The sequence below is a fragment of the Protomyctophum parallelum genome, assembly GCF_964188405.1.
Source record: "Protomyctophum parallelum genome assembly, chromosome: 19".
NCBI lineage: Eukaryota > Metazoa > Chordata > Actinopteri > Myctophiformes > Myctophidae > Protomyctophum > Protomyctophum parallelum.
Window position 1 is genome coordinate 14,859,502 of NC_139717.1, and position 21,456 is coordinate 14,880,957.

A 21,456-nucleotide genomic window follows, 5' to 3' on the forward strand; every position below is an offset into this window, starting at 1 on the left:
TAAGCACATTACAAAGCTGCAGCCTTTGTTTAATGAACACAACGTTATTTTGACCAATCTGTGTGGAAAAGTTTGTCAATCCAATGTAACCAACACAACTGTAGCAGTTGTGTTTGGTCTACCTGCTCTTCTATTGAGATATTAAAGGTCTGTGCCCGCAAACAAAACTGTACTCTGCTACTGTCCACCACTGCAGTATAAAGACAGGGTCCAAGATTTGATTGATATCCAAGGAGGAGGTTGAGTCACGGCGACGACCCCTCGCAACATGAAACGCTAAACAGAATTGTTCTGAAAGAGCCGTGTTTATAATCGCGCGTCTCATTTCTCATGACACGGATGCAAGGTACAGTATGCGCTCTGAAAGGCCTCGCCAAATTCAATTCATTTTCCTGTGGATGTGGATAGACTGGATCCTAGTTGAGGGGGTCCTTAGATCAGCTGTTTTCAAAGAGTTTGAGAAATCTAGCAACAGAAATCTTGTATGGGGCGGGGGGTTCGTAAAATTAACGCCCTACGTCGTCACACAGGATCGTCGCACTAAAGTAGCACAATTTTTTTTCTTCGCTACTTTAAATCCTTCTTAAAATAATAATAAAAAGTATGTTTTTTGGGGACATACGAGGTCTCCACCCGACAGCCAGGAATTATGGGATGTCGCTGTGAGGTATAAACACACACACCGGGAAAGAGGACTGGAAATAGAAAGTCAAGTTCAAACAAACACTCAATCTGTTTCTCCTTCCAACAAGAAGGACCTGAGAACCACACTCCACTGGGTCTCAATATAGAGCAGTGGTTCCCAAACTTTTTCATGTCAAGGACCCCCAAATTGGCACTAATTAGCCTCTATGGCCTCTATGGCTCTAGCAGAGATTCTCAACCCGTTTAATTTCAAGGACCCCCAGTTTGACATGAATTAGTCTACGGATCTCCATTTAATGGCATTTCCATCTTTGGGACCCCCAATTTATATTGTAAAATCACTGTTAATTTTACTCTGAGTGGGTACAAATGGAACCAAACATAATGGTCCATTTGGTATCAAACTATCATTTAGTTGGGGACCCCCTGGAACTCCTCAAGGACCCCCTGTGGTTCCCACTTTGGGAACCACTGATATAGATCAGTGGTTCTCAAACCTTATGGCCGGGACCCCCCCCCCCCCCCCCCCCCCCATCCTGACAAGGCAGGATTTGTAGGAATTGTAGGAGTTGAGACACAAATTTTGGTTTGACTCGGTTCCACAGATAAATTGTGAAAATATAGCCGATCTATAAGCTTGGAGATTTTCACAATGTTTGCCTCTTTATGTAATATTTGACAATAGTTTGATTACTTTGGACGCAGTAATTGTCGTAATTATTATTACTATTATTATTATTATTATTATTATTATTAATACATAATTTTAGAGGTATTAAAAAGGTGTTAATAGGCCTTTAGAAATGTGCAGATATCCTGTATACACCTATACTGTATATTGGTTTGTTTACTATTGTTGTCCATCTTGAGACCCCCTGTGGGTCCCGACCCACAGTCTGAGAACCACTGATATGGATAATAATCTGAATTTTACAAGGATTGGAGTGTGTCGTAAACCTTCTGGTAAAGAAAAGTGTCTTAAAAATAATGTAAAAAGAAAAGATGAAGCATGTTCCTCATCTATTTGAATGGTTTGGTTAAAGCCTTGGGACTACCGTGAGGTCGTGGCTTAATGACTGAAACATCCCCCATATACCCCAACAAACCCATCACAATCCCATTCTAATCATTTCATTTCTGCCAATGCCGATTTTTATAGTTATGCCATATCACAATAGTAAAATATCAAAAATCACAGACAATATCCAGTCTAATATCATGATATGGATATAATATTGATACTAGAGATGTCCTGATCACGTTTCTTTGCTCCCGTACCGATTTCCGATCACGTGATGGAAACGGGACAACCCTAACCTAAACATTATGTTTTAAATGACACAAAAACTGGACAAAACAATATGTATTATGGATCAAATACAGGACTGGATATAAAAAACAACAACGAAAAAAGAAAAAAAAAAGAATTTATATAAAATATTTGTTTTACAAATATTTATTTTGCCACTTTTTGTCTATTCTGAAACATAAATATGGACAATTTGTGAAATATATACGTATCTATAAGTAGAACAGGTGGTTGTCTGAGAGGTAGGGGATCTCTGCTCCTCACTGGAAAACTGGACTTCTGCCCTGAGCCTGATAATGCACCGTAGTGTGTGTGTGTGTGTGTGTGTGTGTGTGTGTGTGTGTGTGTGTGTGTGTGTGTGTGTGTGTGTGTGTGTGCGTGTGTTATGCTTCTCCGTAGGCTGAGGCCTTGTCCTTCAACAGGTCCAGACACAAGTGACAACTCCAGCTCCCTGGAGAGAGAGAGAGAGAGAGAGAGAGAGAGCATATGAGACAAATCAACATGGTAACTATTCCTCACTGCAGGGTCCACTGCAGTCCAGACCGCAGCCATCTTATAATCTTGCCCTTAAGTTAATGGCAGGGTGGCAACTAGCCGCAATTTGCCATTGACAGCCCATACATCCAAACAGAAAAGTCCTATCTGATTGTATTAAACGCACCAACATTGCAGTTGTATGAAAAGCTTGAATTATCCTCTTTGTATCTGCAAAGTGTTTGTTTCATAAAAATCCACCGTAGACGATGTTATGAGCTACTTTATGTCAAGAAATTCAGTGTCAGAGTTTGGAAGCACTCGCTTTCAGTAAAGCAATGTCCTGCTGCTAAGAAATACTTTAAACTAGCGATTGAAAACATAGTGCTTATGAAAAAGTTCAATAAGGTGATAAATAAAATCAAGTATAAAGTCTGCCCAAAACCTCATTGACTCATATTGAGATTATAATGTCTCGCAAACGGTAGAAGGTGAAATAGCGACATCTGCTGGGCCATTAATGGGACACACTTCCATGGACGCACTACTGACACATGTAACAGTCATTACACAGTACCATGGAGGGGTTGGGTGTGTACATGATACGGTACAGTACAGTACCTTCTGGGGGGCTGGGTCATGGGTTATGGCTTAGGCCGGGTCATACACAGTAACATGAAGGGGGGCAGGGGGAGTGTACATACCTTCGGGGGGCTGCGTCATGGGGGGTTTCAGGCAGTACATGTGGTACCCTCTGTCACAGTCGTCACAAAACAGGAGCTGGTCCTACACACACGTAGAGAGAGAGAGAGAGAGAGCATTATCCTTTTTAAGTTATACTTATATACTATATTGTTGCTGTCGGGTAGAAACGTCCATCTCCATATCTCCATATTTAAACTTTTTGTGTTTTTTCGTAAATGAACATCCGACTACAGCGTCACACAAAAGTAGCCGATCCCTAAGTTCGAAAACGCGTTTCGAAGCGATGCGTATGGAGTTTGTAGATGTGCTACTTTTGATGCTTTTGAATTTGAATACTGAAAACTAACATGATATGAGCTTTCCATTGGACCGAGACGATAATTTACTATACCACGTAAACCGTTTATAGAGACTTTGTATATCCGTATTTCAACTCTTCATGTTTATTTTCCGTCCCTTATAATGCTCTACTTCGTGAGTAGAGAGTGTCAAGCAAAAGCAGCGAACATAACCGAGATCTGCAATCTTTGAAACATTTTCGTTCAGTTTTCTGAGTAAGTAACGGTCTTGGACATGCAAAAGGTTTCCGCCAGTGGCCGATGAATATGATATACCGTGGGGTCTCTCGGGGGTCGACAAAAGGTCCTCCTGCTTTTCTCCAGTGCTTCTCAAACATTTTTGCCTCAGGTGGTCAACCCTGGAAATAACCTTTTCTTCCACGGCACCCCTGAATTACATTGTTACTTTATTGCACCTTTTGTCATACAGTATGAGTGGTACGTACTGTAAATTATCGAATTGTTTCCCCCAAAGATACAATATATGTCACGACTGAAGAGAATATTTGTTTCTCATATATGACAGACTGGAAATAACTTTTATACTTGGCCGTTTAAACCACTTAAACCCCAACATCCCTATTCTGGGGGGACCAAAAATAGCAGATCTACAAGCTCACAACGCGTCACAAGAGACTTGCACACCGCCTTACCTCTTATCCCCTAACTTCTTTGCGTCTAATCGTCTAATCTCTCTTTTGAGATTCAACCTGAACAGTTTGTGAACCACTGCTCTCCCCCCTGCCCTGTTCCCCTAGCCTGGCTAATAAGCCAGACCGAATCAGCTGTTGGCAACAAAAAATAAGCCTGCTGGACAGGCACCAACCTGTAGGTGACGCTATTTTGCAGCAGACAGACAGACGGATATTATATTTGAGGTGGACTTACGTCATTCTCGGAGGTTCCACACAGGCTACAGGACTTGCACTCGATGCACTGCCACTGGTAGGTCCTCACAGCCTGCATCATGTTGTCTGTGAACTGCAGGCAGGTGGGGTGACCTGCACAGAGAGGAGGGATAGATAGATAGATAGATAGATAGATAGATAGATAGATAGATAGATAGATAGATAGATAGATAGATAGATAGATAGATAGATAGATAGATAGATAGATAGATAGATAGATAGATAGATAGATAGATAGATAGATAGATAGATAGATGGTCAACGGTGTTATGTCTTTGTGTGCTTTTTTTTCACTCCCCTTTTCTCCCCAATTTCATCATAATAATAGTAGACCTGGCAAGTATAGTGTATGAGCGTCGCGCTTTCCACAGACAAGTTCTGTCAGGGAACTCAGTGCAGTTGTTGGCGGCCGTCCATTGGGCCGCGCCTCAGCTCCACGTCCACATCCACACGTCCAAGCACACACTCATTTAATTCTCTGTATAATCTGGGGGTTTGCACTACTCATCCCTGCTGTTTTACGCTAACACTGCTGCTCACCCTCCACCACCCCAGTAATCCCCCGTATACAGATCGGGGGAAATTTCAGCGTCCGCTAAATGCCTGAATTGTAAATTGTAATACTAATAATAATAATATATTACATTTATATGCAGACAAAGGATCCACACTACAGTATAAACCTCTGCGCGGAGAGAAGCCAGGCAGTGAAGGTTGAGCTATTTTATTTGGAATAGAAGACAGCCTCAAAGCAATGGGCTTTGCTGTCAGCCTCTGTTACACTTAAGGTCCATTTGGTTCCACTTGTATACTCCGTGTTAAATCAACACTGATCAAATGTAGGATGAATGAATATAAAGACAAAATAGAACCGGAGAGGAACTGGAAACAGTGAGTCCTGGCAGTTTGATGAATGATGTCATTCATTTCATGATGTCATTTCAGAAGACTTATAGACTCCACCGGCTAAGTCTGTTCCATGCCGTCTATTTCTTAAAAGGTCAAAGTAAGTGATATTGTTTGGTTAAAAATAAGTGGTAAATAGCTCAAAATTCTGGTAGAAATCATTGCTGCGTTCATTAACGGGGATATCTCTCTAGCTCTTTAGTAAACAGAAAAATAATTTAAAAAATGTTTCAGGTAGGGATATCATGCTAAAGTTATCCAATCAGGAGAGAGGATAAACAAGTGAAAATGGAAGATATATGACACGAATAAATGAGCAGGCAAAATTGAAACTGGAACACTGCACGTCGTCTCTCACCACGCCTCTCAGCCATTATAAAATATACAGTAACGCGAAGCGACGCATTGTGAGCTTGTAGATATGCTATTTTAGCTTGGGTCCCGGGGTGAATATCTAATTTCTGTTTTGGGTCACGGGCTGAAAGGTTTGGGAACCACTGCTCAAATCTAACCTAATCTAATCTATGACACACAGACACAGAGACAAGAAGACAGGGAGACATCTAACCTAATCTAATCTATGACACACAGACAAGAAGACAGGGAGACATGAGTCTGTGGGTTAGTGATGCTGATGTCAGCAAAGATCAATTGTGAGGGGCACGGTGGCACAGTTGGTAGTGCTGTCGCCTCACAGCTAGAAGGTCCTGGGTTCGATTCCCGCTCGGGGCGCTGTGGGTGCTGGTGGCGTGTTTTCAGTGCCCATACCCGAAGGCGGGGTTGGCGAAAGGGCCTTTCTGTGTGGAGTTTGCATGTTCTCCCCGTGTCCCCTAGGGTAGGTACCCTCACAAAAACATGCAGTAATCCTGGTCTCTAAACTGCCTCCCCCTGGCCAGCCGGGGCGCCTGATGGAGGGGAAAGGAACTGGTTGGAATAACGTGTTCCTTCCACGCGCTACGTCCAACCAGGGAAACTCCCCCCTGTCAGGTGTAAAGGAGCAACTTGGACACTCAGGCATGAAGGAAGCATGAGTTCAAGTCCGTTGCTCTCCCCAGGTTGGCGGAGGGTGTGTAGAGCCCAGGATCACATTAGATGATTGACACAGGGGTGAAAAATGGGTTACAAAATCGTGGGATAAAAAATATATATATAAAAAAAAAAAGCAAAGATCAATTGTATACTATGAACGTTATAGGCCATTTGGTTTACGTATATAAAGGCTATAAGGCCTGTAGCTAGACTCTCTACTAAATTACACAGGCTTTCACAGATCGGTCCCCAGGCTGCGGATGGACGCCAGTCTCCATGGCTGTGGACTGTTATTGATTTGTTTTTAATGTTGTTATTGTTTTTTATGCTGTAATGTATATATGTCCGTGTGTCTCTCTCTCCCTCTTGGTCAAGGCAGATGGCCTCCCACATTTATCCAGGTTCTGCTTCCCGACAAAGGGGAGTTGTTTCCTTGGCTACTTGTAGGGGAATGGTTGGGTTTCTGTAAATGCTCTATATTACATGCTCTATATTGCATGTAAAGTGCCATGAGAAAACTTTAGTTTGGTGTTTTGATCCGGCGTTTTGACCCAGGTCAGTGACTATTCTACAAATCTGTCTATGTTATTGTAATCACATAGGAGAGGAGATGAGAGGAGAGGAGAGGAGAGGAGAGGAGAGGAGAGGAGAGGAGAGGAGAGGAGAGGAGAGGAGAGGAGAGGAGAGGAGAGGAGAGGAGAGGAGAGGAGAGGAGAGGAGAGGAGAGGAGAGGAGAGGAGAGGAGAGGAGAGGAGAGGAGGACTCACCGGAGCGGCCACAGTCGGAGCAGGAAACCAGCTCCTCAGCCTGGCCGGTCTTCCTGTTGGACTCCTGGTCTCCCAGACAGAAGTCACAGTAGTCGTTAGGGATGACGGATCCATCTGGACCCTTCTGAGCTGTCAGGACACACGCACACGCACGCGCACACACACACACACACACACACACACACACACACACACACACACGCGCGCACACACGCACACACAGCTGTTAGATAATCGGTTGATGAACACACAGTCATTCATTTTCAGCCATTTTTAATTATGGTTAATTATGGTATCATATACAGTATTAACCATAAAAACATCATTTACACTACCTTTGAGTATTATCTTATCTTAATTTAAACAATGATATTAGAGACACATTTAGCTTGGAATATGCTCATAAATTGATGAGTCCTTTATAGATGAATTAAGTTTCGTTTTTTTCTATTTTTTGTACCTTATTCTTATTGTATTCTTTTTTTTTTGTGTGTGTAAACACTGTTGTCTCTGCATGCATCTGTACTATGCTTAAAGGTGGGGGCGGGAAGGAACTGGTTGGAATAACGTGTTCCTTCCACGCGCTACGTCCAACCAGGGAAACCCCCCCCCTGTCAGGTGTAAAGGAGCAACTTGGACACTCAGGCATGAAGGAAGCGTGAGTTCAAGTCCGGGTTGGCCGCGGCGGTCAATTACATATATATTTTTGGGGGTTCTTGATATGAAAATGTTTGAGAACGACTGGATTCTATGAATGTCTTCAGGATTTAGAAGACATTCATATAATCGTCCTCGGGTCTAAATGGTGGTGGTCAAGGTTGCGGTCCTCCTGCTCTCCTTACGTTTGTGGTTGTCTGGGCGCAGCGGAGGAGACTGGCTCATCTCCTTGTCCTCATGGCCTCCTCCTCCTCCTCCTCCCTCCTCCTCGGCCAGGTGGGTGTGGGTGTAGTGGTAGCTCAGGCCTGGGCGGTTCTTGTAGCGCTTCCCACAGACTAGAGAGAGAGAGAGAGACACACACACACACCACAACATCCCACCGTTAAAGCTGTCACGTTTATTACAGTTTGACTTTAAAAAAGGTGCTGTGCAAGTGATATTGTTTTTTTGTTAAATGAAGTCTTTGGTTAAAAAGTAAAAACTCTATTACAATTCCAATAGTAATTATTTCTATAGTGCTTTAGTAAACAGAAAATACATTTCCAGCCGGGACACCAATTTCGTCCAATCAAGCGAGAGAACCCGGTTGTCAATTCAGTTCTAATTTTGCTGTTTTTTTTTTTTTCTTCTAAATTTTTATCCCACGATTTTGTAACCCAATTTTATTTTCACCCAGTGCCAATTATCTAATGTAATCCTGGGCGCTACACTTCCTCTGCCAACCTGGGGGGCAGCGGACTGACATCATGCCTCCTTCTATGCATGAGGAGTCCAAGCTGCTTCTTTTCACCTGACAGAGGGGAATTTCCCCGGCCGGACGTAGCGCGTGGAAGGGACACGTTATTCCGACCAGTTCCTTTCCCCTCCATCAGGCGCCCCGGCTGGCCAGGGGGAGGTAGTTTTAGAGACCAGGATTACGGCATGTTTTTGTGAGTGTATCTACCCTAGGGGACACGGGGAGAACATGCAAACTCCACACAGAAAGGCCCTATCGCCAACCCCCGCCTCGGGTATGGGCACTGATGACGCGGAGGAGGGGACACGCCGCCAGTGCCCACAGCGTCCCCAGCGGGAATCGAACCCAGGACCTTCTAGCTGTGAGGCGACAGCACTACCAACTGTGCCACCGTGCCCCCTAATTTTGCTGTTTTTTAATCAAATCTGTTTACTAAAGAGCTGGAGAGCGATAGGGAGACCACTGTTACTGAACAAACACTCTAGTCAATAGCAATGATTACTATCAGAATATAGAGCCATTTAACACTGTTACTGAACAAACACGCTATAGCAATGATTACTATCACAATATAGAGCTATTTAACACTTATTTTAGCAAAGAAATATCACTTACACCACCTTTGTTAAATAAAGTTTGACAGAGAAGTTTAGTGGTTGGTTGGCCCACTTTCCTAATGGGAAGAGAACAGCCTAATCGATACTACATTGCACAAGGATGTTGTGTGCCTAAAGGTCCTCACAAAAGGTGATTTTTCTGTGATTAATTTGCCTGAAAAGATACTGTTGTTTGTATCATTGGTTCACAAAATCTACGAAATTTGTATCTGGAGCAAGGTTGATTTTTATGAGCTCCCGCACCATCAATAAAGTTATCAACCTGTATTGCATCAAAATAGTTTTGATACGAAATATTCGCCACTGGTCTTTCTGCATTTACATATCATTTATTTGTTACGCCCCCGGTTTGTAAAGGCCTTTAAAACACAGATCTACAAGTTAACAGCACGTTGCGCCATGTTAGCTCAAAGATCAGTTGCTTTAGGCACAAAACGCCGCCATTCTACAGGGAATAGGCCCAATAGGCAGCACGCATTCCACGCAACGCTACAAATCAATCTGCATCTTTCTCATCTGAGGCTTTTAGTCGACTAAAAGCTTTTCCAAAGAATAAACGAACATTACATTTTTAGTTTACACATCTCTCTAGTTGTAATGCAGACTGTTGTTAGCTATATATATATATATATCTATCTTAGACTATCTGTCACTACCAGTATGACCATTACAGGAAATTGAGGAAAACCTTGCAGAGTTTGATGCTAAATTCCCTTGATCTCATGTGAGGAGGAAATAAATGTAGGGGGAAAAAATACCCCCAGTGTGTACGCATGATCATTTTGTGACACATGGAGAAATACACAGACAATACCGTCTCTGTCGGGTGGAAAACTCATATGTCCAAAACTGTTACTTTTCGGGATTAAAATGAAAAAACATCAAAAGTAGCAGAACTACAGGCTCAAAATGTTCAGAGCTTGCATATGCTGCTTTTGAAGCGACGCTGTAGTATGATCAAGTAGGCCGTTAATTTACAAAAGAAAAAAACATAAAACATGGAGATTAGAGGTTTCTGCGAGACAGCGACGGTATTCTCATTCTCAGGGCATGTTTTCAGGTCACGTTCTAGAGAGGAGTTGCGGCTAATCTGACAGAGCAGTGTTTTGTCACGTCAAATGGTTGAATCGTGAACCCAACTCGTCCCCATTTGATAGTCCCGCGTATAGCCAGACAACTATTCCACAATCTCCGAATACTACTGTATAGAGTCTGGAACTACACCTCCCAGAATCAGAGTAAAATATCTTTAGAGCTTATTTTTCCATTTCCATTTCTGCTAACAGCAAGCTATATATGCTTAGATGATTTCTATTTATATTAGGATAAATGTGCGTGACTGTAAAGACGAAACGGAAGTGGGAAGGAGGCTCCACTTCCACTTCATATTTTACTCATGATAGAACTTGTTGCTCCAGACTGAATGATGGAAGCATTTGGAAATTGCGAGAGGCAACAGTCTGGCAACGCGAGACTACCCATTTGATGCAACGGGTGATAGATTGAGTTTGCACAGAATACATAGGGTATGTTTTTCCGCCACACTTTATATATTATCTCGTCGCCTCAGATTTGTTTTATTTAGGATCAACATCTGCAAAGTTTCCATTTAAGACACGTACGCCAATAACTAGTCAACTAGAAGGGAGAGGGTCACAAGCTGATGCCAAAATCAATGACTCAGGGCCCGTTTCAATGTAATGTTTGATTTATCTGTTTGTTTCAATGCTATGCTTTCATTCTGCCAAGCCACGGACGACCCAAACAAGTTGGAAGGACAACGAAGGATTCTGAGAGGGCAGTTTATACCAAAAGTATGAAATCTGTAGCTAGTTCCAGTGTTGCAGTTCCTCTGTCTATAACTGGATATTCACCAAGCAAGCACGTAACCGTGGTAAGACATGGTTTCTCAAATGCAGTTGGGTCTCATTATAATAGAGGCACAATGTGACCCCAAACATCTGTTTCTCTATTGAATTAAAGGCCCCGCACACTCATCTAAAATGTTTGCAGTATTGCAGCAAAAACAATTCTGGGGGAAATACCAGATCTACAAGCTCACAATACGTCGCATTGCTGCTTGTGAGCTTGTAGATGTGCTATCACTATTTTGGCTCAAATGACTCCACTTGTAAACTTGTCTTACTTGACTTATCAACCTCCCAACCGGTGGACCGTGAAGAAACTGCAAGTAGGCCCCCAAATAATTGATAAAACGCTATGATTCTAATAAAATACATAATTATTATTTTCTTTAACAACCAATTTAGACCGGCTGCCGCGGCAGCATTACTTTATCTCAGGTCTGCTTTTTTTCGGTTCTTTTCCGGATTCAATTCTGTGAGGTTTCTCAGAAAGACCGGGTTTTAGCGTGTCTTTCATAAAACAGGCCTTTTCACAATCGCCCTGATCCAGACGAGGTTAATGGGAAGCGCTGCTATAATTATGTCACAGGATGGAGTGACCCACAGCTTGAAGGTGGCTGGTTGGTGCATCATGCCCTAAAAAGCATGGTGTTAGTGGCATCATGCATGCAGAGCGTGCGTTGTGACACACAACTGATCTGGAAGCGTATGAATCGCTGGACCAGTGGCTCTCAAGCAGTTCAAATCACATTTGAACAGTTCAAATCACATTTGAACAATTTTTGCCAATCTGCCAATGTTGCACATCAAGCAAATACTCTGGGGAACCCCCGAAAATCAATCACTTGGAAGGGTCCCGGTCCATAGGTTGAGAGAACCACTGCGTTGAATTAGCATCCCATGTCAAGGACACCACAGATAACCATAGCCTCTGGCTGCGGCCGCCACCCTATTATGAAATGGTTTAACCACACCCAGCATCCCTAGTCTGAGGGGAACGTGAGCAGAAAACAGGAGACATGAGGGGGAAAAGGAGCACAACAAAACAGAGCAACTATAAGTCCGTTTTTGCTAAGAATAGAGGGTTGAAAAGGAAAAATGGAAAAAAAGAGAGGAAAGAACATTTTGAAAAAACACTGACAGTGATGACAAGACCAAAATAGGGATGCCAGGTTGAGAGTGGTTAAACTGGCACAATAATCTTATGAATTGAATTTGATTTGAAATAAGAAATTGTATATCTTTTTTTATTTTATATTTTATCTTCCACTACTTGGCCACACTGGAACACCTGGCAGCCCCTACTTTGAAAACCACTGGATTAGCCACCCGCATACACCAGCTGTGGGGAGTGGGGACTCCCACTTTCTTCGGTGTTTCGCCCAGGTGGCGCCTAAAACCCTAACCTTTAACTTCACAAAAACTATGCCTAAACCTAATCTCACAAACACTATGGGCTCCATCTTGCGCCACCCTTATCCCTAAACTAATTTGCCATGTTTCACTATTTAAAAAAAACATTTAAAAATAGTTCAACTAGCCGATCTACATGTATCGAGACATTGTGTAAAAGGTTTTTTTAATTAGTAAAAATTGGCAAAATAGGTTAGGGATAAGGGCTAAGGGGTGGCGCAAGATATAGTCCTATATGACTAAACCCTAACTATAACCCTAACCTCACAGAAACTATGCCTAACCCTAACCTCAAAACCACGTCCGCCTGGGTGAAACACCGGGAAAAGAGAGAGTCCGGTCCTCCGTGAGCGCAAAGCCCGGTCATTAGAGCAAGACACATAAGCCCTGAGAAAAACACAAGATGGTGGACAGTCAGATACCTTGTTCGGCCCTTTTTGAGTTATGCTTTTGTTTGTATCTGTCTGGAACAGAGGAGACATAAAAGGCAAACCATGAAAGAAAGGAAAGATATGAGCACAGCACAGGAGAATACAAAATGAAAGACACAGTCAGTCCAGTTCAGGGAGACGATATCGCTATCAAATCATCCCAAGGCAGTCCATTCCCCAGAGCGGTATATCTCTCCCAGCCAGTATGCTAGTTTGTTGCATGCATAGTCAGGTCTGCATCTCCTCCATCATGCTTATGTCTTGGAAACAGAGTGAAAGAATGAGGCCCTTAAACGGGAAGGTGAAAACAAACAACTGCTCTACAATACCGTCGCATACATTACTGCTAACTGTGTTAGCATGAATGAACTGAGAGCACACGTTGACAGAGAGGAGGTTTCGTCAGATCTTACTGTCACAGACGTAGGGCTTGTCCTGGTCTTCACTGCTGACAGCCTCTGTCCTCCTGCGGCCGGACCCTCGGCCCTGTGCGGACACAGATAGCGTCAGAGGAGCTCAATTAGGTCAAGTTTGACCCCAAGAACTGGGCAATTTGTGTTGCAGCGCTTTAGAAAACACATTAGACAAAATACATCCAAAAACGTGAACTTAAAAACACCCATAAGATCAAGATCTGTGTCCACATAAACACAATTTTTTGGGGGGGAATGTTGTTTTTTGAAGATCTTTTGAAAAAATAATCATTAAAAACTTAATGTAGGAAACAAAAAATAAAGGGACCAAGGATAGAAATGTGTCCGCGACCCACAAATGGATCCCGACCAACTGTTTGCTCTGTACTAGCGTGTTTTCATTTTTCTGTTATTGCGGGGAAGGTTTTCGCTGAAAACAGCCGATTGACAAGCTTGTCGATCTGCTATTTTCTGCTGAGCTGCTGAATCTGTCTTGAGAGATCATATAGTAGGTGGAGACCAGGCTTTCCACCCGGAGGAAAGCCTGGTCTGTGTTCCAAAATCGCCATGTGAACCGGTCTGGAGCGGATGGTAATCACAGTACTGATTCCGACTTGTGGTTTCCGGCCAGATGACTACAAATCATTGACTACAACATGACAAAAGGTACCCGATCGGATCACAAACCAGAAATGGAATGCTGCCCAGGCTGGATATTGTCTGTAATTTTGGATATTGTATTATTGTGATATGGCAGATACTCCAAATTGTAATGATCGTATCGGGAGCAAAAAAAAACCTGATCGGGAGTCGGGACATTCCTACTAAATAGGTTAACCAGGGCTCTCCATTTCACCCGTTCTCTTCTGTATTCTGTACTGTACCTTCCCTCTGTTCCTACTCTTCCTTTTAGGGGTGTCCACGTCAAAGTCTTCGTCGTCCTGGAAACCGTCTCCGTTCTCCTCCGCCTCCAGGACCCTCTGCAGTCAACAGTCAAACATGAAGGACACACACCGAAGAAGAACAGTCAAACATGAAGGACACAGCACAGAAGAAGAGCAGTTCTCCCCGTGTCCCCTAGGGTAGGTAGTGGTACCCTCACAAAAAACATGCAGTAATCCTGGTCTCTAAACTACCTCCCTCTGGCCAGCCGGGGCGCCTGATGGAGGGGAAAGGAACTGGTTGGAATAACGTGTTCCTTCCACGCGCTATGTCCAACCGGGGAAACTCCCTATGCATGAAACTCCTCATGCATAGAAGGAAGCATGAGGTTAGTCCGTTGCTCTCCCCAGGTTGGCAGAGTGTATGTAGAGCCCAGGATGACTAGACAATTGACAATGAGAGCAGTCAAACATAAAGGACACACCACAGAAGAAAAGCAGTCATTTTTGGAACACAGTTCTGATTAGCCTGGAAACCAGTCTGCCACAGGAAGATTGGTCTGGAACTTCTCAGTTTGAATAGCATTTAGCTCACCCCGGAGTGTTGTGGGTGACCAATCAGAGCCTTGCTGGGACGTTGGAATCTGTTTATAACCGCTGCTTGGAAATAAATCTTCCACATTAAAGTTCCAGACTAATGTCTGTGTAGTGATATTAGTCTGGCCATGCCAGGGTAAGTTCTTATTTGACTGGATAATGGATATATATATTTTCTAAGTCTAAGGGGCTTCAGAATGGGAGAAAAAAGTGCGACCCAGGTAGGTCTTGAGGCTGAAAATGATTGTTAAACGACAACAAAACATTCTTTCGTTTGGGGTCTGCGAGGCTACTGCAAATCTCACCAAATGGTGGTCCGTGGCTCACATGCCGAATATACACAATGGGGCCTCGACGTGAGGAGGTTGGAAAACAAACAGTGTGCTCTATATTGTAAATGACCTGTATCTCCAGGAGCGTCTCCTCCTCCTTGTTCTTGTCCAGCAGATTGTCTCCTCTCAGCAGGGCCTCCAGAGCCGTGGACTCCCCGGGGGGACCCTCCCGCTTGGGGGCCAGCTCCGCCTCTATAGGTGGTGGTTTAAAGGAGACGATAATCAGAGAAAGATTGACCATGTCGGGTGGAAACCTTGTTTCTCCACAACTGTTACTTGTCAGGAAATGTATAAACAAAAAGCAGTATTCCAATGAATCCATCCATCCATATGCAGTTATCTATAGGGGAGGAGCACAGCGACGCGTTCGGTAGGATTTGGCCATTATATGGTCGCCATTTTGGTGCCTACAGGTAGTACAGGTATGTTTAGTAGTCTACTCGGCTGTCAGTGTGTGGTCCGTAAGTTTGCTTGTCAGTGAAGCTGGTGTGTAGAATATACTAATCTACTACTATATTTCATTTATTTGTCTGACACTCTGTAGCTATGGGTCGACGTTGCTGCGTTAATTGTTGCTTGCTATAACAAGGATTCTGACGTAGGAGTGAAAATGTTTGCATTTCCAGCCTGGAGGCAAACACACAGGGATCAGATGTAAGATATTTCAAAAAGGCTTTTCTGTCCAACAGCAGGTAAGCAATAGAGGGGGAAGGTGTGTGTGTGTGTGTGTGTGTGTGTGTGTGTGTGTGTGTGTGTGTGTGGGCGTACACATGTGTGCTTCTGAACATTCGTGCAGGATAAGTGTTTTCGCTGCGGAGGCAGAAAGGCTGCTTTTCATTTTGTCTAAACTGTGGCGGCCATTGTGCACTCAACTCCAATAAAGACTGATGTCCACAAGGTCACATGACAACTACACCACTAAACACAACCACACCCTCTCTCTCTCTCTCTCTATCTCTCTTTCTCCCTCTGTACATTTACTTAAGTAGTTACTTTAGTTTTGAGTTATTCCTTCTACTCCACTGCATTTATTTGAAAACATACATTAATTAACCACTTCAACCCAATACACATTTCGGATGGATCTTGAGTTATTGAAAGCAGGGCTACTGCACCACCTTTGTGACTTTCCTCTCCTCATCCACACACACACACACACACACACACACACACACATACGCACGCACGCACACACGCACACACACGCACACACACACACACACACACACACACACACACACACACACACACACACACACACACACACACACACACACACACACACACACACACACATGATGGACAGTAACAAAGCAGTTACTTGAGTACTGTACTTAAGTACATTTGAACATACATAGGGCTTATGTGGCTGAGAAAATGTCCACCATCTGTCCCATAAACACATGTCCGCTCGCATCCTTTCTGTCTGCTTACTGTATACCGTGGCGTACACGACAGCTAAAATATCTGGCTTAAATCTTACTGTATACGACAGCTATAATATCTGGCTTAAATCTCCTCTCTCCTCCTCAGCGTTTCAGCCTATAACAAAGCTTGCTCTGTCCCTGCCAGGGACTACAAGAATCTACAAGCTCAAAACGTGTCGCGTTGTGATGCGTTTTGGGCTTGTAGATCTGCTATTTTCGAATTGGAATCCCTTAAGCCATTTTGGTCGGGTCAGCTCATAGCTTGTATGTCTGCTATTTTTGAAAAGTCGTAAAAATGCGGCGCAAATCTTTGAATATATATTCTTTCAAAGTGAATGTTTTTAACTCAGGTCTAAATGGGTCAAATTCAAAAACGGCAAAAGTAGCGGATCTATACAAGCTCAAAACGCCTCGATTCGCGGTGTGTTTAGAGCTTGCATACCTGCTATACTTTTGATGCGTTTGTGCGACGCTGTAGTATATGATCGAGTAGGACATTCATTTACCAAAAAAAAAAAAAAACATAGACAAGAGATTTCCGGTTGATTTCTTACGATGTGGCAAAGCTACTTGTACTGAAGTATAAATCGGAGTAAATCTTCTTCCGAGGCGGCTTAAAGCAGAGTGTCTCTCTGTGGGCATAAAGTGGGAGGATTGTGTTGCGTCTGGAGGAGCGGAGGACAGTGAGGACAGACTATAGAGTGGCAGACTGCTGCACACAAAGAGCTGCTTTTATTTCAGCCTCTTATCCAGTTCCATGGATGCATGCATGGGGCATTCCTCCATTCCATCAGTGTAACACACACACACACACACACACACACACACAGACACACACACACACACACACACACACACACACACACACACACACACACACACACACACACACACACACACAATGTATGTGGCGGCAGGACACACGTACTGTATGTACGCAGTGTACAAGCACACGCACGCAAACATGTGGACGCACAGGCACCTGCACAAACGCACGGGTCGCACGCACGCACCCACACGCACACACGCCTACATGAACACACACACACACAAACACACACACACAAAACTACCTCACAGGACTCGCTTACATTCTAAAACCTCATGGACAAATGATTATAGAGGCCCTGTTAGGGTGCTCATGTACTGCAAGGAGAGGGAGGAGTGCGTGCGTGCGTGCGTGCATGCGTGGAACAGAGAGAGGAGGCATTGATTCAAAGAAGAATGAACCTGGAGACCCAGACAGACAGACAGTCAGACAGACAGACAGACAGGCTAAACAGAGCCAGACAGTCAGACAGACAGTTACAGTAAGCAGATATAAAATATGTGCGTGCTTCTAGAGGGACAGACAGGCTGACCTGTGAGAGTGAAGCACACCACGGACAACATGGAAGCTATTAGAGAGAGAGAGAGAGAGAGAGAGAGAGAGAGAGAGAGAGAGAGAGAGAGAGACACAGAGATGGAGAAAGAAAGAAAGAAAGAAAGAAAGAAAGAAAGAAAGAACTAGCCATAGTCACAGTCTACACCAGAGGTTCTAAAACCTTCTAATTGCAAGGACCCCCACGTACACTCTCAGAGTTACACGCCTGGAAGGGTCAGAGTTACAGTAAGGATACATTTGGTTCCAAGTGTACACTCAAGTCAAAACGGACTCTGTTGAGGCCTTAAGGGTCCATTTGGTCCATATCTAATATTATCTATCAGTCATTTAGCTGGGGACCCCCTGGGGGTTTGAAGAAGCACTGCACCACAGTACATTCATTGTCCATTGTCAACAACAGGGCCACATCATTTACATAAACCTCCAAAATTTTGACCCAAAGAAATTCCCTCATTCATCAATCTATGATGGAAACCATGCAGTGCAGATCCTCTCACGACATGTGATTTATGACACGTTTGTGAAATCCGCATAGTTCTCTAAGGCCACTTCAAGACATCAATAACAACCCCCACCCCACCCCCCCCACCACCACACACACACACACACACACACACCACACACACACACACACACACAAGGGATTGAATACATTTAGCTTCTATGCCACAAAAATGTGGAACGCCCTACCAACAGCCATAAAGACATGTGAATCCCTTCACTCCTTCAAAGCCGCTCTCAAAGAGCACCTACGGACGGCTGCAATTCAAAACTGGCCCCCGTAAACACACACCTTTTTCCCCATACTGGGGTGTAAATTTGTACGTCCCTAAATGACGCGCGTGCGCACTTGCCCCGGCCTCGTCCCTTCCCGTTTGGCACGCCAACCTATTCTGTACATGTTTTCTTTGAGTGTGTACGTGTGTGTGTGTGTGTGTGTGTGGTGTGTGTGTGTGTGTGTGTGTGTGTGTGTGTGTGTGTGTGTGTGTGTGTGTGTGTGTGTGTGTGTGTGTGTGTGTGTGTGTGTGTGCGTGCGTGTTCGTGAGTGTGTGTGCTAGTTACCCAGTCGGAGCTCACACAGTCGCAGTTGGGGGTCCAGCGGAGTGTGGAGTCGCCGCCTCTTCCTCCAACAGCGAGCAGGATAAGAATACATCTGTCCTACTGCCTGACCTGACACACACACACACACACACACGCGCGTGTACAGAGTTACTCTCCTGGCATATTTTCCAACCCAAACAGAACACATAGTGAAAATAGCCAATCCACAAGTTCCATGTAGAATTTGTAGATCACCATTTTCACTATTTTTTGAAAGGAGGTTTTGGTTACGGGGAGACAGACACCACATTCATCTTCTGGGTCCAGCACTGAAAAGAGTCTGGGAATCCCTGCTTTGGTAGAATCAGAGAGAGAGAGACAGAGACAGAGACAGAGACAGAGACAGAGAGAGAGAGACAGAGACAGAGACAGAGACAGAGACAGAGACAGAGACAGACAAACAGACAGACAGACAGACAGACAGACAGACAGACAGACAGACAGACAGACAGACAGACAGACAGACAGACAGACAGACAGACAGACAGACAGACAGACAGACAGACAGACAGACAGACAGACAGACAGACAGACAGACAGACAGACAGGCGTTGGTGTGTGTTTCCAGCCCAGAATAAATGTGTTCACTGAGGCAGAGGTTGACCACTAAGTGCAGGGTGTCTCCTGCAGGCCCGGAGGACGCACTGCTGCTATTTGTGTCCAAAACCAGCCGGAAACTGAAGCCCCGACGTCACCATTAGATAGAGACACAGGGGGACTCTACACATTTCACGCCCCCAAATGAGACAGCGGCCTCAGGTCCGTTAGAGTGGTGTACTGCAGCTATCAATGCAATCCCTATGAGAGGCATCATAAAAGACCCTAATTTCACTGGTTCATTACTGAGGCTGTAGCGATTTGTTCTAATAAAGTGTCCCATATGTTTGATTTGTCCTTTTCAATGTCACATACCTGCCATCTCAATATACAACACACAATGTGTAATGGCTATTTTAGAATGCCAAATAGATTGGTAAATATATATACATTATTGTGTATTTCTCTGCCTTATACATTCAGTCAAATTGAAGCATTCTCAGTATAACTCAACTGCAGCTGTCAATCTAACAGCTGACTTGACTCCTCCACGCTGTCAGCAAAGGTATAGTTATTTGTGTGTCGCCCTTATGTTTAGCGCAGATCCTTGTATGGACATTCAGTGTGGCATCTCTGTTAAGACAAGACTATGAGGTCTGTCTGAGAAAGAGTTGGGGAGGCTTGCGCCCGGAGGGGCTGCTGGAACAGGCAAGGAGGAGGCCTGTTCCTCACTCTCTGTATATGTTACTCTGCTGAATCTTCTCAATACATTCTCAATACTTCACCCTGAAGAACTATGTCATTCCTTCATCGTTGTACTATAATATACTCCATGTGTGCTAGCATTGTAAATCTCAAGTTAAAGTGGTCGCACGGTATATACGTTACGGTCGCATCCCTTGAGGTTTTCAATACCCAGATATATTTGTTGTGTTTCGTTTCATAGGCTATGTATTTGTGGAAAAGTTAATTATACAACAAGTTGACAACGGTAAAACACACCGTCGGAGCTCCGAGGTAGGTAGAAAATATTAGTAAGCCCGTGACATGTTCAAAATATAGACACGAATGAACAAAGTCAGTCAGGATCGGGATGTATTATTGAGAATTCCACTCTTCAAAGTCGGTGCTCGTAGCCTCGTAAAGGCAGTGCCGTCCCATAAAAGCGACAGGTTCTCTGTGAAATACATCCTCTATTGAGAAAACAACAATATATGTTGACAAAGACACTTCATACATTTGGAAACATATTTTTATTCAAATCGATATAGTCTTCAGTTCATTGAAATTCAACTGTAGTTAGCCTACTTTTAAAATGTAACAAAATGGACTTCTATGGGCTGGCCTGCAGTACACCGTTCTAACGGACCAGAAGTGGGGCCGCTGTCTCATTTGGGGGCGTGACATTTTTAGTCCCTGTGTGTCTCTATGGACCGATTCCGTAACGGGTCTCATGGTTGCAGCCTACGTATTTCCTGTAGGCGGAGACGAGACATCTGCGATTTCCCCGCACCAAGCTTCTACTACAGTGAATAGAAAACAAGAAAAGTGACAGATAGTTAGTCTGCCTCAAACGTTACCCTTTTACCTGCTTTTTACTAACACTGTTACCCAGAACATCGGGATGAACCTGTGTAGTTTATGACTACTCCAACAGTAGTGGCAACATTAAAAAGACTGACGTTATGTATCTTTCAGGACCTTTCACTGCTTTGTCTCAACCATTACTCAATGGCTCTGGTCTCAGCCACAGTGGTAGATATTTTGACATTACGTTTTTTTTATGTTGCCACTACTGTTGGAGCAGCCATAAACTACACAGGTTCATCCCGATGTTCTGGGCATCATTGTAATGTTAGTCTTAGTAAAAGGCAGGTAAAAGAGTAACGTTTGAGGCAGACTAACATCAGTCACTTTTCTATTCACTGTAGTGCTTGGTGCGGGGAAACCGCAGATGTGTCGTCTCCGCCTACAGGAAATACGT

The 21,456-nt window shown here is 43.9% G+C and overlaps 1 protein-coding gene across 3 annotated transcripts in view; it reads right to left on the reverse strand.

The window, feature by feature from the left end:
- Positions 1 to 1,207: 1,207 nt before the first annotated feature.
- The window catches only part of dpf3 (double PHD fingers 3), a 34,147-nt gene continuing 13,898 nt past the window's right edge, over positions 1,208 to 21,456 (reverse strand). The window contains exons 1-11 of one of the 3 annotated variants that reach the window (XM_083790400.1): positions 19,075 to 19,124; positions 18,897 to 18,995; positions 15,094 to 15,215; positions 14,098 to 14,193; positions 13,214 to 13,286; positions 12,792 to 12,833; positions 7,924 to 8,073; positions 7,082 to 7,210; positions 4,360 to 4,472; positions 3,133 to 3,214; positions 1,208 to 2,405 (exon numbers count right to left, since the gene is read on the reverse strand). In XM_083790400.1, coding sequence (XP_083646526.1) covers positions 2,338 to 2,405; positions 3,133 to 3,214; positions 4,360 to 4,472; positions 7,082 to 7,210; positions 7,924 to 8,073; positions 12,792 to 12,833; positions 13,214 to 13,286; positions 14,098 to 14,193; positions 15,094 to 15,215; positions 18,897 to 18,987 — 966 coding nt within the window. In that variant the 5' untranslated portion in view covers positions 18,988 to 18,995; positions 19,075 to 19,124 and the 3' untranslated portion in view covers positions 1,208 to 2,337. Of the gene's footprint in view, positions 2,406 to 3,132; positions 3,215 to 4,359; positions 4,473 to 7,081; positions 7,211 to 7,923; positions 8,074 to 12,791; positions 12,834 to 13,213; positions 13,287 to 14,097; positions 14,194 to 15,093; positions 15,216 to 18,896; positions 19,005 to 19,074; positions 19,125 to 21,456 lie in introns of those variants that run through there. The other 2 variants (XM_083790398.1, XM_083790399.1) reach the window with 2 other exon arrangements.